We start from the raw sequence: 23195 nt of genomic DNA on the forward strand, positions 1-23195 counted from the left end.
AATTCTTTTGGGCTGAATTGTGTTGGGTTGAATTGTATTTGATTGAAATGTCATACCTTGAAAGCTTGAATTGTGTTTGGTTGAATTATGTTGGGTTGAATTGTGTTGTTTAGGTTCTGGTGTCATATATTCAGCACACTCAGGATGATGTATATTTTCGGTGAATTTTCCCGCGCATTTTCACTTTTTTTAAGCTATTGCTGTTCACAGTTGGCACAATGTAATGAAAATTGATTATATTCACGCACGTGTTTGCGCAATCCCGGCCATCTTTATTTCAGAAGAAATTTTCTCCAAAGTCATATGGCAACACTGAACACCATCTGTTTACATTTCGTATGTATAACAGCTGCAGTTTACGATTACTGTACGTTCCGTATCGGACAAGGCGGACAACCGGAAGAGTCAGAAGTAACCCGGACATGTCTTATATTTTATTATTGTCAGTTCGACTCGCGTAGTCAATATACTCGCGTATATTGTCGACTAAAATAGTAGAACTATTTTAGCTTTCTAAAGTACGGCGCACGGTGCATTTTTTTACCAACGTAGTATGGCGCACCGCGCAGGTTGTTAAAATGACAAAATAAATTCCCGCGCACCTGGCACATCTTCCTGACCATGGTATATTCAAAGGTTTAAGTAGTTTTGGTATCAAATATTCAATAAAACTGGCCACAATTTGGGTTAAAAACCCTATCTTGGCAATAAAATTGTCAAGATCTAGGCTAGTATTTAATTGCCAGCAAGTTTACATTCTAAGACAATAATGTGGTAAAAAATTGTCTTTTGGAATATTGGCTTCAATCATTATTATGCTGAGTTGGCAATTTCTGTACACAACATTACACTTATTTCTGCCTAATTCTGATTTTGTGTGGAATTGTTCTTCTTGTGAGTGTCTGTAGGTGTAGGGCAAGGACTTTCTGAGGAGATTACTTTAAAGGCTTGTCTGTGTTCAACTCTCCATTATTTGTCACTTATTAGAGCTAATTTTTTTGCAAAGCTGAAATTTATTTGGAATGATGGAAGTATGTAGTAGATGTTGTAGATGGTATCATGAAAAAATTTCAAGTTCAATGCATCATTGCTCAAAAATTGTCCACTGGCTATTAAATCATATAAACTACCTAGTCCTGACATGTAACAAATTTTGATTATGAATGTTTGAAATGTATTTGCTTCTAAAATTTATGCCCTGGAAATTGTAGATACGGTATCATCTGTATTACATATTGCATTGCAGGTACTAAATGCTCTTGATGCCCAAGCTTCTTCCATCAAAGTAAGCATCAACTACCAGCTCTTCAAGATTCAAGTTGAGGACAATGGACATGGTATATCCAAACATGGTCTCAAGCTGCTGGGAGACAGGTGGGTTCAATGGCCTTATTCCATCTAAATATTATAGCCATAAAATTAAGCTGAGGAACTTATATATTTTTTGTTTGATGGTGCTTACTCCAGAAAGAGACTTATATTTACTGGTCTATAGTAATTTAGAAAAAAGAGCAGTGAATCTAAAATTTTATTCGTACTTATATTATCAGTCTGCTTATGTTGCAAGTTCACAAGGAATTTAAAATCAAAGAAAATGCCAAAAAAACAGGACTAGATTGGAACAACTTAGTCCTAGGGGTCACAAAAAGAATAAAACTTAAGAAAAAACCCTAAAACATAAAAGCCTAGCGATTCACTATTTCCAGATTAACGTATATGATTATATGAACTAAATGCATTATTGAGACATGATTTTTGTTTGGAGATAGGTAGAGACTCCAAAATTCTCAAATCCCAGCAGCCAGAAGTGGAACTGAGTATCCTGAAATTACTCTCAGATACAGTCACATCGCACTGTTCAGCATGTAGCCCCGCACGGAAGAATGAGGAGGCTTGGTGAGAGGCAAGCTAGAACGATAGCTCCTGCCACGGTGTTTAGAAACTCAGATGTAGAAGTTACCGTATGCCACGTACGTTGGAATGACGTCTCAGTAATGAAATGACATCTCGGTCTCAATACTGCGTTTAGTTCATATAATCTGAAAATAGTGAAACACTAGGCTTGTATGTTTTAGGGTTTTTTCTTAAGTTTTATTCTTTTCAATTTTAATTGCCCCTAGGACTAAGTTATTCCAATCTAGTCCTGTTTTTATATAATGTTAGGTCTTGTTTAGGTTTTATGTCTGTCTTCGAATTTTGACTTATAAAATGATTTTATTCATTTTTAGTTTAGTCAAACTGATGACGGAGCTGGACTCCGAAACGTTTTCAATATCGACATGGTGAATTTGCTTGGCGTTTTTTTTTGCTTTTAAATTCCTTGTAAAATTGTATTTTTTTATAACAGTCATTTCAAGGGATAATCCTTTTGCCATATCTTATCTCACTTGTAGTTCTTTGTATGTCAATCATAAAAACTTTGGTGATCAAGTTCACTGTGGAAGTATAAAAAGTAAAGACATTAATTGAACTGATGATTTAAATTTGAAGAAGAAATTGTCAATTACAGAATGGCTAATTTTCTCATTTGGTTACAGACACGTGACCAGCAAGAGGAAATTATCTGGGAATGGCAAAGATGGAATTTTCTTCTATGGTTCCCGTGGTCAGGCACTGGCTAGCCTGGTCGAGGTCTCTGGGTATCTCGAGATCCGAACACGGTGCAATGTTGATAAAAAACAGTTATTGCATAAACATAAAAAGTCTACTCACGAGCTTGGTGTTGGAAACATGGAACATCGTCCATCTCAGAAGGGGTCTGAAGGAAATGCACTTTGTGATGATACATTTTCTAAGCAGTCAAGCAAAGAACAATGCTTGAAGAAGTTGTTAAACAAAAGATCTGGGTCAAGCATAGATGACAGACTTGTTGACCAAGAAAAGCCAGAAATATGTCTTGAAGATGGTGATTCATTGGAAATAATTTCCAAAAAATTGCTACCATTCAAAGAGAAATTGAGTGTTGATACCAAAGTCCCATTTAAAAGGAACACACTTGTGAAAACATTTCGTTGTGGCAAAAGTGAAGGGTTGACTTTTGCTGAGGATGAAAAACAAAGTTCTGGCACTACAGTTACGATCTATGACTTCTTCTACTGTCTTCCTATCAGGCGAAAAGTCATGAGGGCGGTCATCGAGCTGGAGAACCTCAAAACTTGGATTGAAAGCATTGCGCTGGTGCATCCTCAAGTTTCGTTCTCATTAAGAAATGACAATGGCAGTTGCATTTGCAGGATGTTGCAAGCAGCAAAATGTGATTCCACGTTAGAAAGAGTAAGACAACTCTACGGTAATGATCTTAGTACAAGTTTAATCCAAGTTCAACATGAGCTGGACGACGTGAAAGTGCGCGGTTTCATCGGTATTCAACCTTCACAAAGCAAAAATTTTCAGTTCCTCTATGTGAACAAACAGCTTCTACTAAGAACGCCACTGCATAAATTTATGAAAAAACTTATCGCACGTAGCAATTTAATCGAAGCTCGTAGTCATGTGATAATAAATTCTAAAAGTTCTCCTAAAGCTCACACTCCAAGCAGCCCCTCCAAAACTGCAAGTCTTCACGGCGTTTTTATGCTGCAAATAACATATCCTGTTGAACACTTTTCCATAGCTAAGGAAAACTCTAGGACTTTCGTTGAATTTCGAGATCTAAACAAGGTGCTGAATTGCTTGCAGCAAATGTTTATTCAGTTTTGCAAAAGTCAAGATATTACCACACAATTACGTGAAGTAACTGCTTCCGACCCCAAGTTGAAATCTGAAGATGAGCTCGATGATAACGAGAAGCCCATTGACGATGAAGAAGTTGTACCGATCGCTGATGTAGTTAAACCGCCACTCTCTTCTAGAACTCAGGATAAACTAAACGCTTTTCGCTGTAAACGATCGTTGAGCGTCCCAACTTCATCTGAGGAACCGAAGGCCAAGTACGGAAAGCTCGTGGGAGTCTGGGATGTGCGCAGTATTGTCCAAGGGTGTGTAGTTTCCCGACCTAAAATCTGCTCCAATGACAATGCGGGTGCCTGCAGTAACTTTCCTAGCACTTCTGCTGCTTGCGGTAACTCTCCTAGCACTTCTGCTGCTTGCGGTAACCCTCCTAGCCCATCTGCTGTCTGCGGTAACCCTCCTAGTCCATCTGCTACGTGTGGTAACTCTCCCAGCTCTTGCGGCGCTCGTGAAGATGAACCTGACTCTGAATGTTCGTTTTCCGATGAAGAAAACGAATCTCCGTCCGTTTTAAAGGTTGAAAACAACTTGTCTTCAGCAGAGTTGAGAGAGAATAAGGGAGATCGAACCTCGAAGAATCGTTGTTATGGGAAGAGCAGTTCCTTGCTTGAATTTAAGAACATGCTGGCAGTCAATGCCATCCGATCAAAAAACCACAGCGGTTTGAAAAAGAGCGACAGGAAATCTGTTTCGTGCTTGTATCGGAATGACAAACTTCTCGGGATATCTGGCACTAAATTTAATAAGAATCAGTCTTCAGACTCTGGGCTATCTATAGTCAATAAGAAAAACAATAGTAGGCCTGTTCACGAGCTGAGTAGCTCCTGTGAATCATCTTCGGAAGAAGAAGAAAGCAACCGAAAAGAACAAGAAAAGGCGTCCTGTGAGGTACGGGGCAACAAGAAGTATGAGGAGGAGACCGAGAAAGCGAAGAACTCGTCTATTCAGAAATTCCGTGACTTAATCACTCTCGGTAGTGATGAAAATGCCACGAATGTAGACCACGCGTCTTGTATTATTGACAGATCAACTTCAACGGAAATTGCATCGAAGGCTCCTTTGAAAGCCATTAAATTCAACTCAATTGACATCTCTAATAATTTGCCACGCATCGCCGACTTCGAGTCATCGAATTCAAGAAAAAATCTCAGCATTTGTGACCCTAGGCAACCGGATTCCGGGATTAGTACGTCATCCTTCAACAAGCTCGGCATGACCTGCAAGAGAACGAGGAGTCCATTGAAGTCCACTACTAGAAAACGTGCAAAGGTAATAGACATTCAGCTGCCGCTGAACAACAGCTCCTGTTCTTCAGTAGCTAATTCGCTTCATTTGAAACGTAAACAAGAAAATAAACAACGAGAGACCAGCATTTTTCTTTCCCAATTCAGGCATCCTAATGAGTCGAAGAGGAAACCTTTGTCAACGCACGTTAGCTCTGGTCAAAACTTGGCAGAGGAAACTACGTCCGATACAAAACTTTCCAAACTCGACAATGAAACCTTTAATTTTAATCCTGTTATTACTACTTTGGCTCCAGGTATCATCAAAAGACCTGCTGAAAATCAGGATGGAGCATCATCTAGTAGTGACCGGCTCGGGTCAAGAGATACAATGCTCGCTAATAAAATCCCTTCAGCAGCGTCGGCATCATTATTCATTTTAGAAAATAATTGCCGAGACTGTCTTTCTCACGATATTCAGCGTAATTCAGTGAAAAATCCAGGCACGACGTCGAATGTATGTGCAAACTCTGAACGCGTTTTGAACAAATCTGCACGTCAGTCTGGTGTTATAAAAAATCTTGTGTTTGGTGATGGAGGGAATGAGATGAATATGGAGCACACCAACTCTGCCATATCCTGCTTGCCTGTTCGTTCCAGGCAGGCTCACGAAGTACGATTTAGGAATGAACCAAATAATGATCCCATACCTGAAAAGATAACAGATCACTTATCTGGAAGATCCGACCTCAGATCACCACTCATTGTTCCTAGAGTTAATAGTGAGCCTATTTACAGTGTAGGATCTGCCAAAGCGCACGCTGCCAAAATAAGTGCCCCTGAGAAACCTATTCAGATTTCTTCACAAGACGATTTGACGTACAACTCTCATCCTAACCGAGTTGTTCCTTGCTCCATTTCCGGAGATTCTTTAACGTATAATTATCATCCTTCTTATATTGTTCCTTGTTCTGATACTGGAGTCACTCTAACGCATGATTCTCATCGTAGTGACTCGGAACATTTTTCGACTTCGTCGTTGTGTTTTGCGAATATTTTCCCTGTGAATGATGACGCTCTCACCTCTACTGAACCTCTCGTAGCCACTGAATCTCTCATCTCTACTGAACCTCTCGTAGCCACTGAATCTCTCATCTCTACTGAACCTTTCCTCTCTACTGAACCTTTCCTCTCTACTGAACCTTTCCTCTCTACTGAACCTTTCCTCTCCACTGAACCTCTCGTCTCCACTGAACCTCTCGTCTCCACTGGATCTGTCGTTTCTACTGAACCTCTCGTCTCCACTGAACCTCTCGTCTCCACTGAACCTCTCGTCTCCACTGAACCTCTCGTCTCTACTGAACCTCTCGTCTCTACTGAAAGTGTCGTCTCTACTGAATCCATTACAAGTCAAGCTAGTATATCTGGACTCAGAAACGACTGTGCTAGCAAGTTTACTGATATTGTCAGCTCCAGCAAAGATGATAATAATATTGACAATAAAGTTTTAGGTCTTGTAAATACGATTTCTCGGAGTGCTGAGCCTGAGGGCATGCTTCAAAGTGGTCTCAATCACGTCAATGACTCTTATGGTTTCAGCAATGTGAATTCAAGCGCTTCAAAAGTTACTTCTAGTCATATGAAGGATGATAAGGCCAACGCTAGTGATGAACCTAACTTCATTGATGATTCGTTGAAGTCTCCATACTTTGCTCCTGTTCAAAATAAAGGCGATTGTGCGGATAAGTCAACTTCTCCGTGCAGAGTGAGACAAGTGATCCTCAAGGCAACGCCCTTTATGTCGTTCCTAGAAATTCTTCCGAATGATTCACTGCCAAGTACCGCTACAACAGAGACGATTTCGAAAGAGTTGGCTGCATCTGTCCAGGAAAAAAGACACGATATCGATAACAATCTTGTCGTGGAGGAAACGCCCCAGTTTCCTACGGGTTCAAGTGAAGTGACTTCAAGTATAAAGGAAAATGACGGTGAAAGTAATACTATGTTAAAATCAATGCCAGAATTCGTTGGTCTCGTTAATCTTCATCAAGATCGTCGTGATTTGGACGCCGATTTCTCCCAAGACTCGCTCTGGTTGACACAACAAACGCGTTCTTCTTCACGAGTCACTGCCGAATTTTCCGGTGGTCAAACATCCTCACTACCCAACGAAGATAATAGGACAATTCCACCCGACAGTCGTGAAACTCACAAAATTTCTGGCTGTGGCATGTCAGAGGGTTGGGATCTAGAGCTGGGGATTTCAAGGATTGGGATCCCAGAGAGTGGGATCTCTAAGAAAGAGATCCTCGGGAGTGCGATCCCAGAAAATACGTTTCCCGACACTCTGAAGGTTGGCAGTGGATCGTCTCTAAGTATGGAGTCATTAAATTATAAACCGTGTGGGGTTCACGAGTCTCCAAATAATGCACCAGCTCGGCTAGCTGGAAAATTGGCATCTATTGTTTCATTTTCGAATAGAAATTCGTGTTCAATTTCATCACGTTCCCTTACAAAGGCCGCGTTGGGAAATGACTGCATTTCTCCGCCTCGAGGCATCAATGTGACAACACCTGTTGAAGAGGATTCGTTAAATACGGCAGTTGAACTACATAAAGGCTGGAAACAAACAACCGATGCTAGTGGTCGACTTCTTTATGTTAACGAACGCTGCGGCAATTCGTCGTACGTCCCTCCTAAGAAAGAAGTTGTGCATTCGGTGCCTGAAAATGAAACGGGTGCATCGAACATAACCGTGAAGGATGTTCAACTCATCCCTATTTCTGGAGAACCTCGTACGGTGACGCAAGAAGGGTTTAAAGGAGTTTTCTACCATCCTGTTTGTAAGGATTTCATGGAGAATCTGAATACGCGTGTCACTTTTCGGTCAAAACCACAAAAGCGGTCTTTGCACGACACAGACCTCCAGATTCCGGTGCTGCAGCGAGGTGCTAGTGATTTAGGTACTGAATCTGGTCCTAGTTCTAAAAAAATTTCCACTGATGTTGCTGTCACTGCAGCAGCTTCAAGTTTCACAGAAATTCTTACTGATTCCAACGCTTCAAAATGTTCGGAAAAAAATTCAAACTCTGCGGTATCCTCAATTGACACAGCCGATTTGCATCCTGATTCTTCAGTTCGTGATGGCCGTGATGCAGCCGATAAGGCTGGGTGCGTTGAAGGAATCAATGTTTTTCCTAAGAAAAACGAAATTATTTTGAATGCGAATCAATCAAAGTTAATAGAAACATCTAATCTCCGAAATGATGGTTCGAACCGCCGGTCGGGAGAGGCCGAAATCCGGTCCCTGTGCTCGAGTTCCAAACGTTTTTCGATGGATGCTCCGATACTCCAGCTGCCCTCGGGTCATCCCGACGAGGCTGCAAGCTTGTGCTCCGCTCATCGGCCGTGCCGCTTCACTAAAGCCATGTTTGACAAATGTGTGGTAAGTTGAGGCCAAAAATGTTAAACAAAATGAGGAATGAACCGGTTATTATGCACGTTTAACATATTGTATCAGTGGACGTAATTTTTAGTGTAATATTGAGTAAATAATTCATTGTTGAGGTCGAATCCGGTTTAGGTGTTAAGCTAATTGCAATATATTTTTGTCATTCTTATGTCTGAAAATAGAACCCTCAGGCGAGTCTGAAAATCCCACTCTTAATTTTTGTGCGATAAAGGTCTCCCCTTATTCCCTTTAGGTGCTGGGCCAATTGGATCGAAAATTCATCTTGTGTACCTTGGAAACTCCTGCTAGTGAATCTGAATCAAAATCTGACGCCCCAGTTGAAGTCTCAGCACGACCTGGAATGCCTGTTGAAACTGCAGGCAATGTTGACAATTCATTGATGTCGGGCCCAGCTCTGAACGCCGTACAACATTCAACCGATGGTTTAACTACCGCAGAACGTTTCATGCCTGCTGAGACGAGATCAACTGAGTTAATAACGGGTTCAACGCGGGGCAAGAAGAATTCAGTTATTTATAATTCTAGTTGTTCAGTTATTCCCAGCAGTTCTTCATCTAAAGACGGAGTATCGACATCTTGCCAGGGCGCAAATGCTTCGCCTGATGACCGTGACGCCTGCCGTGCAGAGTTGAAGTGTCTCAGTCAGTCGTCCAAGAACTGTTCTGGAAATTCAAGTAGTGACATTGAAATTAATGAGAATAAAGTTACAGTAGAATGCCCTCGTCAAGCCTCCATGCTGCTGGTTGCTTTTGACCAGCACGCTGTGCATGAGCGAATCCGGTTAGAGGCTTTGCTTGCTGATAATTTGTGCTGGAAAAAAGTAGCTGTTGCTTCATTTGCGAGTGAAAGTTCTAGCGAAGTATGCTTACCGGCTGAACTTGAATTAGTTACCTGTGCAAAGACGAAAAATATCTTGAATTCAGAAACAAATTTTGCTTGTGTAGAAACTACCGACATAATATCAAGTTTACATGAACCTCCAGCTAATAAAACTGATTCATCTCAAATCGATAATGAACTCCCTTCAGCTTCATGCAATTCACGGATTTTTTCGGAATCCAGTGCTGAAACCAAAAGTGAAATGACGAATTATGGAGAAAGTACAGTTGCTCCAGCAACGTATTTCCGATATGTGCAGCTTGTGAAAATGGCGCGGATTTCACCTCCAGTTTGTGTTGATTTTTCCCCTTCCGACGTGCGGATCATGGAGGCGTATAGGGAAAAACTGCGCCGCTCTGGATTTGAATTCAAAGTGGTGAGTAAATTGCCATTGTTTGGGGATAGGTATTGTTAAACAATTCATGTCAATATCTGAACACATCAATTCAAGCTGGTGAATGTGATTAAAAATAAATTCTAATTTTTCTAGCAAAAGCTAGTCTATTTACCTGACATTTTGATCCGCCCCAAGCATTGACGGTGGTTGACGTATTTGTAGACAAAGAGTTAACCCTTTTATGTACGGGTACATCTAACCCTTAAGGGGAGCGTCTACCCTAAAATTGAAAATTTTCACTTTTTCGGTTTTTATACTCATTTTAAAGCTGACATTCTGCCCTATCCAACGGTACCACTGCCATCTCTCTACGTTGATTACCCCTTTTTTGGCCGTTTTCTAAGAATTTCACGTTTTCTTTTATTTTTTTCGAAAAATTGACACGAATAAAAGCTGTCTATTTTTTGATTTGACATATGTGTACCAAGTTTCAAAGTGATCCGTCTGTAAATAGCCGAGATAATTTTTGGGGTAGACGCTCCCCCTCTGTCTAGGTCGCCACCGGTAAATAATGAGCCAAAATTGTTTCTAAGGTCTAACTTTTAACCGTGTACAGTGTACACGTCGCAATCCTTAGACAAAACGTTACCCCTTTTTCTATTGATACGTAAAACCTGTACACGTTGCTACGTCTTGACAAAGAGTTACCCCTTTTCCAAGAGTAAATTTAACCCCTATAACCCCGCAGATCCCAGGAGGAGGGGTTCGGTTCACGGGGGTGCCCGCGTGTCTGCTGCCTCGTACGTTAGTAACCCACGCTCTCGCCGCGGGGGGCGTTGAGCCCAGCGGTGCTCAACTCGACTCCGGCACCCAGGACGGGAAAATGGACGTGAAAACGCAAAAATTAACATCAAAAGATCCGGCAATGGATGCAAACTTGGGTAAAAAGCACTTAATTAAAAAGAAAATTGAATTTACTAAGCAGGATATCAAAAATTCAGCGATGCAGCTTGAGATTTGCAATCTGAAATCTAAAGATTGTGACCAGTCATCAAAAGAGTTAACGAAAGATGCACAGCACGCTCACCTGGACTCGGAACAACCTCTCTTGGATAAAAAAATCAGCTGGACACGTGCAGGCACTCTGGACGCTTCTGGACAACCAGAAATTTCTCTGGACGGCGTTGGGCTCCCTGAGTTCGCTCTGGACGGCATAGAGTCGCTGCCTGCAGACTACTGGACCAAGTGGAAGGGGTACCGCCTCTCCATCCTACGAGGTAATCCTTGTTATAAACTAAAAGATGGAAGCCTACTCTGTATACGTGCTTTGTATCATCTAAGTTAAATTCTTTCATGCTGTGTCTTCATTCTTGATCCATTAGATGTCCATCCATTACTTAAATAATGATTCAAAGTATAATATATTATAATTTAGGACAGTAGTATCAGCGCTGAAGAATAGGCGAAATTTCGCCTGCCGCCGAGTCTTATATTGTTCTTGACTTGTCTTCTGGAGATCTGACGACTGGTCTCTTGACCCGTGACCTGAATATATAAAGCAAATTGATGAATTGATTAAAATAAGGAAAAATGCTTTAAAATAAATACAAATCAAGGTCTGTGGAAAAGTGATCCTCAATTATTTGTTTTTGTCGCAGGTATCGTACGTCACATGGTCGACGAGCTGCGCAGTTGTCGTACCGCCGCGACGCTGCCGCCGCCGCTGCTGCGCGTCCTACACACGCACGCCTGCCGCGGTCCTTTTCATTTGCTCGTTTATTTATAAAGAAAAGTAGTAAATTTGCTAGCTCAAGTGCTTGCTATTTACTTAGCTGTTGTAGTTTCTTATTAATTTTATGGCATATTTATTTTCGTTTGTTTACTCGCGTAGTATCGTGTTGGTTCCAGTGTCTTCATTAATTTTTTGACATTTATATTAGTTATATTTTGGATGAATTCAGGTAATTTATCACAGTTTTTACGAATTTATTCAGACAATAAATTGATAATCAATATGATCGATTATTAATAATTTTTTAATATGATCGATATTAATAAATAACTGAGTATATTAATAAAATTGTTTCTTTTTGTACAGGGGCGATCAAGTTCGGCGAGCGCCTTCGTCGCCCGCAGTGCCGGGCGCTGCTGGGGGCGCTGGGGCGCTGCGCCCTGCCCTTCCAGTGCGCCCACGGGCGGCCCTCCGTGGCGCCCTTGCTGGACGTCGCGCCCGTTGCTGTCCCGTCTCAGGTACGTCCCGTGGCGCCCGTTGCTCTCCCGTCTCAGGTACGTCACGTACTGGCTTGGCTACGTCAATCATTAATACGTTTTTAGTTATACTTTGCTTTCATGCCAGCAGAGGTAAATTTCATGCTGTCCAAATTAATCGAATTTCAAGCTTTAGTGTATTGATAATTTATTTCTAGGTAATTATTGATAATTAATTAAGTAATAAATGATTTATTAAGAGTTGATATATATATTTAATTATCATTAATGAACGTTTTTGGACTTGCAGGCGGTGGACGTGGCCAAGCTGCGGCGCATGATGGCGGACGACGAGTAACTATAATGCGCGGATGAAAAATTTACATTTTCTTAAAAATTACGTATAAAAAACTTTCTATTTCCATTAAAGAACAATGATTTTTTAATCATAAGGAAGCACCCCGTAGGAACTCTCAAACATGGCTGAAGAATTAGTATTTTTTTTTGTAACATATAAAAAACTTTTTAACTTCTTAAAGGTCTAAATGATTATTTTTGATCAAATAAGTTCGGTTTGTATAAAGGGTCTAAAAATCACCTCGCTTTGCGGACGCTCTTTACGCTGTTTCATGTTCCGTTTTTAGTGTAAAGGAAAAGATCCATGATATTTGAGCCATAATGTATAATAAATCAGTTAGATACTTGACAATTTTTATCCCACTTACAAGAAATAAAAGAAAAAAAATATAGTTTACAAAGAATATAATTTACGAATCAATGTGACCGTACGTTACACCAGTACAAATATGGTGCACTGAGTTATTCTGTTCGACATATCCTTATAATAAACTTGGGAGAAAATAAGTGGAACGTTGTCCAAATAATGATGCACTTGTAACCCTTGTGTTAGTCATCATGACCCAGCAGGACGTATCATTGCAACGTCCGCTCACCGTTTGCGATGTGGGTAGGAAAGTGTGTCTCTATTTGGAAAATAGGACCCATAGATTTTCTGAGTGTAAATTCCGCGACGGTTGCAAGAGTTAAAGCCACAAGTAACGCATGAAGATAACCGGTGAAGTCATCTTCGTATTTATTTTACTAGTATTTCTTGTGGATCACAGAAATATCGAACAACGCATTTCTAACGGGCGACAGAACGCGCGCTCTGTTATATTTACAAATGCTAATAGAAATTATTTTTTTTTGCACAAAATGAAGTAAAAATATAATCAAGACCAGGGCCTATACTTTCAAAAAAAGTTAATAGATCGTAAGTTCATCAGCTAATCATTGACGGCCTTTCAAGCAAAATCCACCAATCATAGACAAGAAAATAGAGCGTAAGTACTTAAGTTCACTTAGCGAATTTTGAAAGTATGGTCCCTGATTGTCAATTACAAAACTTATCCTCGACACCAACGACCCACGCACAAACTACCGTTCTTTGTGAAGAAATTTTTAACGACTGAATTGTAACGAGGTCTGCAATGGAGCTTACAATTACAAGCTTCTTTGTATTGCAACTCTAGGATGAAAGAAAAGTAAATTCTATCTACAACTCAACTTTGAAATATAGGAATTGGCATTAATTACTCCACAAGAGTCAGTAAATTAGCTCTAGTTATTATATTTGTATTCATTTAACCTTAGCAAATAACATGGCAAGAAAACGATGTTTGGACTCGATTTTCAAATATCTTGGCATTCACATCCCGTTTTACGAAAAAGATTTGTACAAATAAAGCATATGCTTTCATATGAACGACCATTATCATAAAATAAAATTCCAGCCTTAGGTAGAAACCTCGTCAAAAGACATGCGTTGCAGGGAAATACTTTTGTTCAAACACCCATACGCATTTTTTCATATTGCTCATATTTTGTAATATTTATGATTAAAATTTGGACAACATAAACATTTTATATAAAGAGTAAACTAGCTTCACGATCAGAACAAGGATAGCATCGACAGCGATCTAGTGAGTGACGTCGTGAACGCGCAGTTTTTAACGTTGAAAAAATAACAGGATGCTTATCCATTGAAAAAATAGGTAAAGTAGCTAAACTAAAAGTAAATTGATAAGTCAATAAAGACAAAAATATTGGAAAGTCAACCTAGATGCATAACCCATGGTAAACACGGGTATCAGTCCTGGACAGACGTATCTATCCTAACGATACACGAATGCATCCTCTAGATACACATAGACATCCGTGACAGACAAATATCAGATGACGAATATCAAGTAAGTAGAATGGTTTAATTTACTTATTTATCCATCAAGTGATGGATAAGTAAATAAGTAGTAGAATGGTTTACTAGCGCTTCAGCTATCAAGCTATTTCGCACCGGAGTTCAAAAGTAAACATCGCCAACGAGGCGGAAGGTCTCAATTGTCCAGCCCGCTGAAGCTGGCTCGAAAGAAGCAGCGTTAGCATCTCAAAGAGACGAAGTGACAAGGAGGGACAGGTGACGAGGAGGGACAGGTGACAATGAGGGACAGGTGAAAAGCAATAGAAGTTAGTTAGTTAGTTTAGTGGCCAAATGGTTACTAGCGCTTCAGCTATTTAGCTATCTCGCACCGAAAGTCAAGATGAACATCACCATAGAGGTGGAAGGTCTCAGTTATTCATCATCCACAAGGGGCGGAAGGTCTCAGATGTCCAGCCCGCTGAAGCTGGCTCGAAAGAAGCAGCGTTAGCATCTCAAGAGACGAAGTGACAAGGAGGGACAGGTGAAAATAACAGAAACGAAGACACTCGAACACATAATAACTTAATGTAAGGAATCCTACCTACATAATAACTTAATGTAAGGAATCCTACCTACATAATAACTTAATGTAAGGAATCCTACCTACAAAATAACTTGACCCCACAATTGAGACCTGCAGTCAGACACCGCGGGGCGCTCAGGAACAATCCCCCTAGGAGCGCGAGATCCCTAGGACTTCTGACGAGCACAGACACACGTCAGAAGTCCCTCTGAGGGGCTATTTTGGATATGTAACTCAGGTATAGGTGAGTATGCATCAGGTCAAGCTCAGGTGAGTATGCAACTCAATAGCTTGACCAACGTTACACCATAAAAAATATCCAACAAATTAACCAAAACATTCATCAAATAATTCCAGATTCCTGGAAATATTTCCGCCGATTAACTTTCAATATGTAAGAAATAAAAGTACAATTTGACAGCTTATGCACGATAACAAAACAAATAATGCATTCTTTCAAGCATTGTCAAATTCATAAAAAATTGCATAGAAATATCAGATACATATATATCTAATGCTTAAATATTTTCATCTTTGATGTAAAATTTGGTGCCGAATTTCATTTTATATTCCCATCATTTGTGCGCCGAATATCAAGACAATGAAGTGATGAGAAGAAACTTCTCTGCGCGTCATACACGACATGTATATACATGGCACGTATACCGTAGCACCCTACACATGGCACGTATACCGTAGCACCCTACACATGGCACGTATACCGCAGCACCCTACACATGGCACGTATACCGCAGCACCCTANACCCAGCACCCTACACATGGCACGTAAACCACAGCACCCTACACATGGCACGTATACCGCAGCATCCTACACATGGCACATAAATAGTCCCTATAGAAATTCATGTATTCTGTCTTGCCAGTATATTACAAAAGTTTGTAACAGTATTAGTTATTATTTTGTAACTAGTACAAGAAATTGCTACAATTTTGAGACATAAAAATTCTAATTTACAAGCTAGATTGCAATACCGCACATTAAATGTCTCGGTGTTCAATATATTGTATTAAATTATTTGTATTGTGCTGCCACATCGAACTTAAGCCTGAATAAACGTGACTGCATAACTCACTCTGTCTTGACATTATTATTATAGACATCAGATTATATTAGAACAAAAGAACTTGAATAACATACTATGTAAAATAATCCTCACAATTTTAACAAGAAAATATCAATAATTTTTATTTTTTTATGTAGCATTTTATCATAATTTCAAAAATGTTATTGAATGAAATATATTTAGTGGGAAGTAATAAGACGTTATTTATGAAAGAATAAACGTACAGATTCTCAGTTTGTCACATTTAAACATCAAAGCGCAAATTAATTTGCTCATAGCAGAGGTGCAAAGTCAATCGATATAATTAAGTGCATTTCTTGCAACATTGAAACACAATTGATAATAATTAGACTGTTCAGATATGCTTCATTCGAGAGACTCATAACATGATGCATGACTGCAAACCAATAACATGACTCTGGGTTCAATATTTAAATCATATTATATAAATATATAATGTCACTGTATAAAATATAATAAGAGAATTTTTCAACACCCATATTCCACAAGAAAATTGTCATAAATACCAAATTTATTTCCATTATCAAACCCAAAAAAAAACACAACATAAGAACCAGGCCATCCAGACCAAGCACAGTAGTAGTAGCATAGTTATGGCCCTTGTAGAATATCTTTACCACTCAGCTGGAGCATGAAATATTATTTGGCAAGCGAGACCTCACTCAAAGGAAACGGCTTGCAAAGAGAGAACATGCTTTCTTAAAATATGTTGTGTATTTTGTCGTACGCAATTAACATGACAAACTTGTCAAAAAATATTTCACATAAACAAGAAGATTTGCTTCTTAAACACGCATTAGATTCACCCACCATAGGTAAAAATATAAACATACAATGCAAAGAATCAGTGGCAAAGAGACATTCAAGAAGACACTACACCCAGGAAAATAATAAATTAGGAACTACGATCAGAATTAAGACTTCAGTAGAAACTAGGATAGGAAGAAAGACTTCAGTAGGAACGAAGATTGGAAAAAAGATTGCGTTGGAAACTAGGATTAGAATAAAGACTTGTGTAGATCAAAACTGGGAAGGAAGACTTGCAGTAGAAACTAGGATCGGAAGAAAGACATCAAAGGAACATATGCTCGAAAAAATGACTCAAGTAAAAAGTAGATCTAAACACGGCTACCATGTTCACAAATGCTTATAGCAAGCTCACTCGCATCAAAGCAGCCATCCAGAGTTAGTTAAGAAAAAGTCAAATACAAAAACGACTAAGTCTTGATGAAGAATTTATCGTGGCGCTCGAGAATTATTATTTAATTTTATCATAAGCAACAACCAATCCAAATCCCAAGAAGAATCTTCCGTGCATCATATAGTACATTTAATAGAGGTTAGAGATGAATAATTATTGCAAACTAGCAATTCAAGAAAATATTCAGGATCAACTCTTGATATGCAAGTTATGGGAAATTGTTACAAGCGATCTACACGAAGCAAAGGCAGACTTCCTATTTGAAACTGAATAATTGAAAAAGAGCATAGAAGGAAGAAAGACATGGAAGTTGAAATTGAATGAACTAGAGCGCAGGTAGCAATGATGTTTGAAAAAATATGGAACGCAAGTTGATGAATGCTAGCCACTGGAAATAAATGAAGCTTTGCTTTCTCTCCCGGACAATTATGATTTCATCAGTTATCTTTACCCAAAACGATCCTATCAAGACGCTGAGAATATACAGGTTTTCTATACTTAGCATACAATTAATTATTTGGAACTAATCAATAGCGTTGCCTTCCTTTTTCTAACCAATAGTTCTAGTGTAAGCTTTTGCAAAGTCTAAAAAGACTTATGAGAAAGCAAAACCTTTCATTGGTTCTTCTCTGAATAAGTATACTTGATATTCAGCACTCAACAACTCTTGTGGATGTCAAACATGGAATGAATTTCCATTATGATTTCACCTCTCGATATTGTAAAAATATCTGAAAATTAATTAACAACATAAAATTAGATTGTATGTAGACAATCTAAGGTCACCAAATTTTGAATGAAACAAAAATACGATTGAAAAATAACGAACTATGGTACTGAACTTAGTTAAGTATTTTCTCTTAGCGTAGTTTGCCAATTTGTTTGAGGCAATGTTAGTGAGCAAAGAATCTTATATAATGTACAGCTTAGTAGTTGGAACCATGTGCTCCTTCTAAGAGCTCAGAGATCCAATGGAGAAGGCTGGATAGGTGAACTGAAGTCTTGTAGATTGGGCACGTGAACTGAAGAGTTGTGGATTGTGCATGCAAACTGAAGACTTTTGGGTTGAGTACATAAGCTGAAGACTCGGGAAGACCAAGTGAAAAGTTTGGAGTCTTCAAATAATTCAGGATATGGAACATTTATTGTCTGCAGGCAGTGAACCCTCTGACTTTTCTATCTCTAGCACAGCTTTTGTGAAGACGTCACTTACAATCTGCACAGAAATGAGAGGAATTATAAAATACATAATGCCAAGATAATATGCTGAAAGTGAAAGCAGAGTTGAATACACATTTGCACATGCACATATGATGGTAAAGAGATGCCATGCACTAAAAAGATTAATGTGGTAGTTCAAGGATACAGAATTCCCTATCTATTTCAAGGTAATGGGTTCAAAAATTTTCGCCCATAACCAAATTTATTATACTACAAAAAGCACAGTAACCTTGCACAAAAGTTATAATTGATATTCATGGCCCAATTGAAACTTGACCATCCATTAAACCTTTTTTCAATTACCAAATTAAACATTTTGCAATGAACATGTTAAATTTTCACACATGTTCTCATAATTCATATGCATAGTTAAATGCAAACTTACCCATCCTCCCCCACCAAAAAAAAGAGAAATAAAATAAAAAAGGATTAATAAAAAATAATGGAATAAAAATGAAGTAGCAAATATAAACCACAAAGTAGCAATAAATGAAGTAACAAATATCAATCACACCAGGTTGGGTAACTCACATCCCTCCTTTTAGCGGTGGTCTCAATGAATATGGCGCCCCATGAGTCAGCGACTCGCTTACCCTCCTCCAAGCTCACCACGCGTTCCTTCTGCAGGTCAGTCTTGTTGCCCACCAGCACAACAGGCACCCTGCACGTCACAGGTGGTGGCTATAATAAGTTTTGTTTAGTATTTTTGCTCCTATTGCATCAGCAACTCATTTTGTATACCACTAGCACCATAGGCACCCTGACAGGTAGTTGTTATTATGGTAAAGCAGTCAAGTTCTGATTCACAACAAAATATTATTCATTAGTGGAGATAGTTAAAATTCCAATTTATAAGTTATTTCCAATATTTGTTGAATATATTACTTATTGCTGGACCCAGAGACAAATTTTCAACTGATGAACCTACAATAAATAGTTTGTGAAATACTTGATAGAGATATAAATAGAATTTAATAGAAACTATTACTATAAAAATAATTACAACAAGGTTCTTAAAACATATTTGTTGTAATAAAACGCTAGAAATTAATAAGAATATGTTCAAGGCAATAGAGTGCTTTGAACATATAGCCAACTCTGCTGAATTGCAAGAATATGTTCAAGTGCATAGGCCGTTTCCACACGTGCTGTTAATTAGAAAAATAATTTGATAAGAGAAGATGATCCAATTGTTCTTTGATCCAATTCCTCCAAACAGCCTTCCATGCAAATTAAAATCTCTTAGTTGTCAACAATTAACTGTTACTCACGTGACTTTGCCAATCATGTCCAGAAGTTTGGAATAAAGATTTTGAACAACTTGGAAACTCTTGTCATTTGTGATGGAGTAGACTAGAACATAGCCATGAATGCCCATGCTATACTGGGCAGGAAATGAAGAGTATTCGTCTTGACCAGCCGTGTCCACAAGCTCCAGTGTGTAGTCTTCCCCTCGTACCTGTTGTGTAATACAATCTTACTCGTATTTATTACCACCAGGCAATGAGGAGGTAATAAACAATGACAATGATCTGAAAATATACATCTACATATAAAGTTATAGAACCACTTATATATTTTGGAACATAATAAAAAATAACATTTAACTATGTTCAACATCAATGTTCATTCAATTATGTTGAACTTGACACTATAATTTGTCTATTCAAATTCAATTCCTCCAATATGCAAAATAAATATAAATATAATTTTTAAGACAATCCAAAGATGGCATCTTAGCCTGAGTCACAGAATTAAGGCATTTTATTGGCTATAATCAGATAGGTTACATAGGTATACATAAACAATTCATTAGTTGATACAAAAGCCCTTCAAACAGCTTCTTTTATATCAGTAACAATTTCCAAGCTGTTAGCAATTTCATTGCTTCAGGGTTTTAAGCTAATAGGAGTCAAGTATAATATATGTATATTATTTTTACCGACATGTAAGACCGACATTTTTACTGACGATGTAAGAAAGATATTTTTACTGACAATGTAAGAAAGATATTTTTACCGACGATGTAAGAAAGACATTTTTAATAACTAAGAGCAAAAATGCACATATTGAGTCAAAATATTTGATATATATATACCGGTATATATAAATAGGTATTGTTTTAATTCCTTAGTGGAATATAAATAAACTTTTAGATAGGTAATTTTGTGCATTAATTTAGGTAATTCATATTAACATATAACAACACAGCAGTGGTTCTAGTTGTGGCAGTAATTAGGCAAGCTCAACTTCTCAAGTAATACACTAGGCTACAGTTGGACAGATAAAAAATAATATAGGTATAACCATTTAAATTAAACTTTATTAATTCTTTGAATAACTAGTTACTTATTTAGGCCCTAGTGTTTTAATGTTTGCACAGCAGCACTTCACCAAAAGCTGGAAAAGCTACTAAATAAATTAATATTAGCTAAATCAAAATAAGGTGTATGGATTACTTATGAGGATAAAAAAATTTGAATTACTCTGGTACAATTTAGGCTGGAATGAGATAAATGTCACAGTTTTGATGTTTTTAAGAAATAGCAAGGATTACCATTCAAGACTCACTGACTGATAATTGAGAGAATTAAAGTCAAGCTTACCCTGAGATTTTTATGGAATGTGTTTTCAATTGTAGGATCATAGTTGTCCACAAAGTGCCCCTCCACAAACTGGATACAAAGAGTTGATTTACCTGCAAACAAAACAATACTTAGCAATTAGCATTTATGAGAACTTAAAACACAATTTTGAGAATTAATTTATACCTACCTATTGTATCTCAGCTGCTCAAAATTCATAAAATGCACGAATGGCTAGTAGTATATTTTTTCAGCTGCAAAATCATGACCCCACAAATCCAGTCACAGCTTTTTGTGTGGACATTTTCCTAAATTAAACAAACTGAACCCCGCTGGAATATTGCAGAATTTGCTGAAACTTCTGGTAAAAATATAATTTCACCATTCCACAAGCAATTTAAATTAAATAGGCAAACCATTTTCCTTAATCTTTATGAAAGAAAGTTGGCAAGGGCTGTACCGCTGTAGGAGTAAGAACATCTGAAATTTTATGTACCTACCTAGGTATGCAAGCCTCAGCCTCACTGCAAGCTGTGCAAGGGCATTTTTTTCACCTCAGCCTCATTTACAATCACAAGTGGCTTCTTCCCATCCCCCAATATTAAAGTTTAGCTGACCTTAATTTCTAAATTTTCAATTAAATTTGTATGTACAGTCTATGGATGAGGACGAAGTGGCTTTGGCAAAATTTTCCTGTTCCGTTAGTGTTAGCCTACGCCCTACTTGTTAGACAAGTAAAACAACTTGCACAAACATTATTAATTACTAAGAATTGAAGTAGGTATAGGCTAGGTATATAACTTACCAACACTCTGGTACCCCATTACAGCAATTTTACGTGATCTGTCTGGCATCTTAAATTGCGTATAAACAGTCGAGTTTTGCTTATCAGGTTAAGCAGGTAAAAATGCCCCAAAAATTTTCAGACAAATCAGGATTTTTTTTTATCATAAACCTTGCGCAAACCTCAGAATTGGCACATTCTGGAAAAGTGAATGCGCAAAGAGTTTGGTTAATCAAAGAGCTAACTCAAGAGACTAGTAATAAAAATGAGCAAAAACGAACACTTCGTAGTTCGTTCTAATACTATAGTTCAATGTTTATTTACTCGTAATGAGAAAAGAACGAAAGTTGTAAATAACACAAACAAATAATACCTCTCTTTCATCAAGTATAATATTCTATTTTAGACAGTACCAAGTAGAAGTATCTTAAATAAGGATTATTATTTATTTAGTAACCATCAATGAAGTGAAATTGACAGAGGTATATCTTTGAAATGCAATCCGAATTCCGAACCTCTGCCGCAAACTCCCGCTGCATCCGCAAAAAAGTCCAAATTTAATAAATGAGCAACGCGGGGCGTTTCTGTTTCCAAGGAATGAGAAACGATCTAGAATGTCACAATAAAAAATGTATAACTATGAAAACTGTTGAAAATAGGTTTCATTATAAATTGAAGTTGAACATATAAGCAGATATAAATTTCGGTCATTTTAAAGTGCTTATTTAATTATTTGTCATTGTTATTTTCATAGTAACTGAAATTAATATTTTTAATGATTTTGTAAACCAGATTATATTAGCTCAAATTACCTTATATTTATGTTGGGATAAATGTTTGGCTGAAAAAGCCAAATCTCTTACATTTATTTATTTATGTTCAGTCTTAAAATGCCTAGCAAATTACGGACTATCTCAATCAATCGTCAGCTATGGAAAGATCGGGTTCCAAAGGCCGGATCCCTTGTGAATCAAGTCACGAAAAGTTCAAAAATCGGCAACAGGCCATGGGCATATTTCTACAACGCCGACACTTCTATTATATTCTATTCTATTATCGCTGCATGAAAATTTAAAATAGCTACTGGATTAAGTACTTTATAGTACCTGAAAAATTTGTTAAGAACTTCTATCAGGTACTTTATAACTGGAAAGTATTTCAGTAAGTAAAACGTCTGTGAATTACTCTAGTCCCGCAAAACCGAACGGTAGACGAGTTCAAGTTTTCTAATGCCCCAGCATATGCGAAAGTACGCTGCGGTCCTATGAATGAAGTGAAAATAAACTTTGTCAAATTTTTAAGTGGTTCAGAATTACCCACGATACGCATGCTCAGCCAGTTGATTTGGGAGAGATATAGGGATAAATGTGACCATAATGAGTTTACATCCATGCTGGGTCTCATGACCTACGTGTAACTATAATAATATAATAGCAGTTTCAGCGTTTATTAGACCATAGGCCTGTCGCCGATTCTTAACATCGCAGAACTTCCACAACTTGTTGCGGTCTCAAACTCACAACTCACTGATTCAATTCTGCTCAGCTTAACCGCCCGGCCTCCTCGCCGATTCTGACCAGAAACTGACGCAGAGAGCTGGGATCGAACCGGCGCCTCTCTTCGCCAATCTTGGTACTCTGAACTTTAACCACTGGGCCACCCTGCCACAC

At 38.3% G+C, this 23195-nt stretch overlaps 2 protein-coding genes across 2 annotated transcripts; one reads left to right on the plus strand and one right to left on the minus strand.

The window, feature by feature from the left end:
- Positions 1-1246: 1246 nt before the first annotated feature.
- On the plus strand, positions 1247-12549 carry LOC108671882 (the record flags this gene model as incomplete). The annotated part of the gene is made up of 7 exons (XM_047880658.1): positions 1247-1374; positions 2538-8397; positions 8657-9679; positions 10389-10917; positions 11299-11397; positions 11739-11890; positions 12159-12549. Coding segments are annotated over 7 exons (7839 nt in total), but the record flags the coding sequence as incomplete, so codon positions are not given.
- A 3303-nt stretch (positions 12550-15852) lies between these two features.
- Positions 15853-22054, minus strand: LOC108671883 (GTP-binding protein Rheb homolog). The gene is made up of 5 exons (XM_018159476.2): positions 21547-22054; positions 20763-20854; positions 19428-19615; positions 18688-18817; positions 15853-18151 (listed from the first exon to the last, which is right to left on the minus strand). Exons 1-5 carry the CDS (start codon positions 21593-21595, stop codon positions 18062-18064), a joined length of 549 nt encoding a protein of 182 aa, XP_018014965.1. The 5' UTR covers positions 21596-22054; the 3' UTR covers positions 15853-18061.
- Positions 22055-23195: the final 1141 nt, after the last annotated feature.

This window comes from Hyalella azteca, unplaced genomic scaffold (genome assembly GCF_000764305.2).
Source record: "Hyalella azteca isolate HAZT.00-mixed unplaced genomic scaffold, Hazt_2.0.2 contig5829, whole genome shotgun sequence".
Lineage (NCBI taxonomy): Eukaryota > Metazoa > Arthropoda > Malacostraca > Amphipoda > Hyalellidae > Hyalella > Hyalella azteca.

Bases quoted from the DNA above. Each gene is read 5' to 3' on its own strand.
- LOC108671883 (XM_018159476.2), bottom strand. From the start codon at position 21,595: ATGCCAGACAGATCACGTAAAATTGCTGTAATGGGGTACCAGAGTGTT. The intron at 19,616-20,762 runs GTAAGCTTGACT...ATTACACAACAG, and splicing joins CATTCCATAAAAATCTCAGG to GTACGAGGGGAAGACTACAC. The intron at 18,818-19,427 runs GTGAGTAACAGT...TGTGACGTGCAG, and splicing joins GACATGATTGGCAAAGTCAC to GGTGCCTGTTGTGCTGGTGG.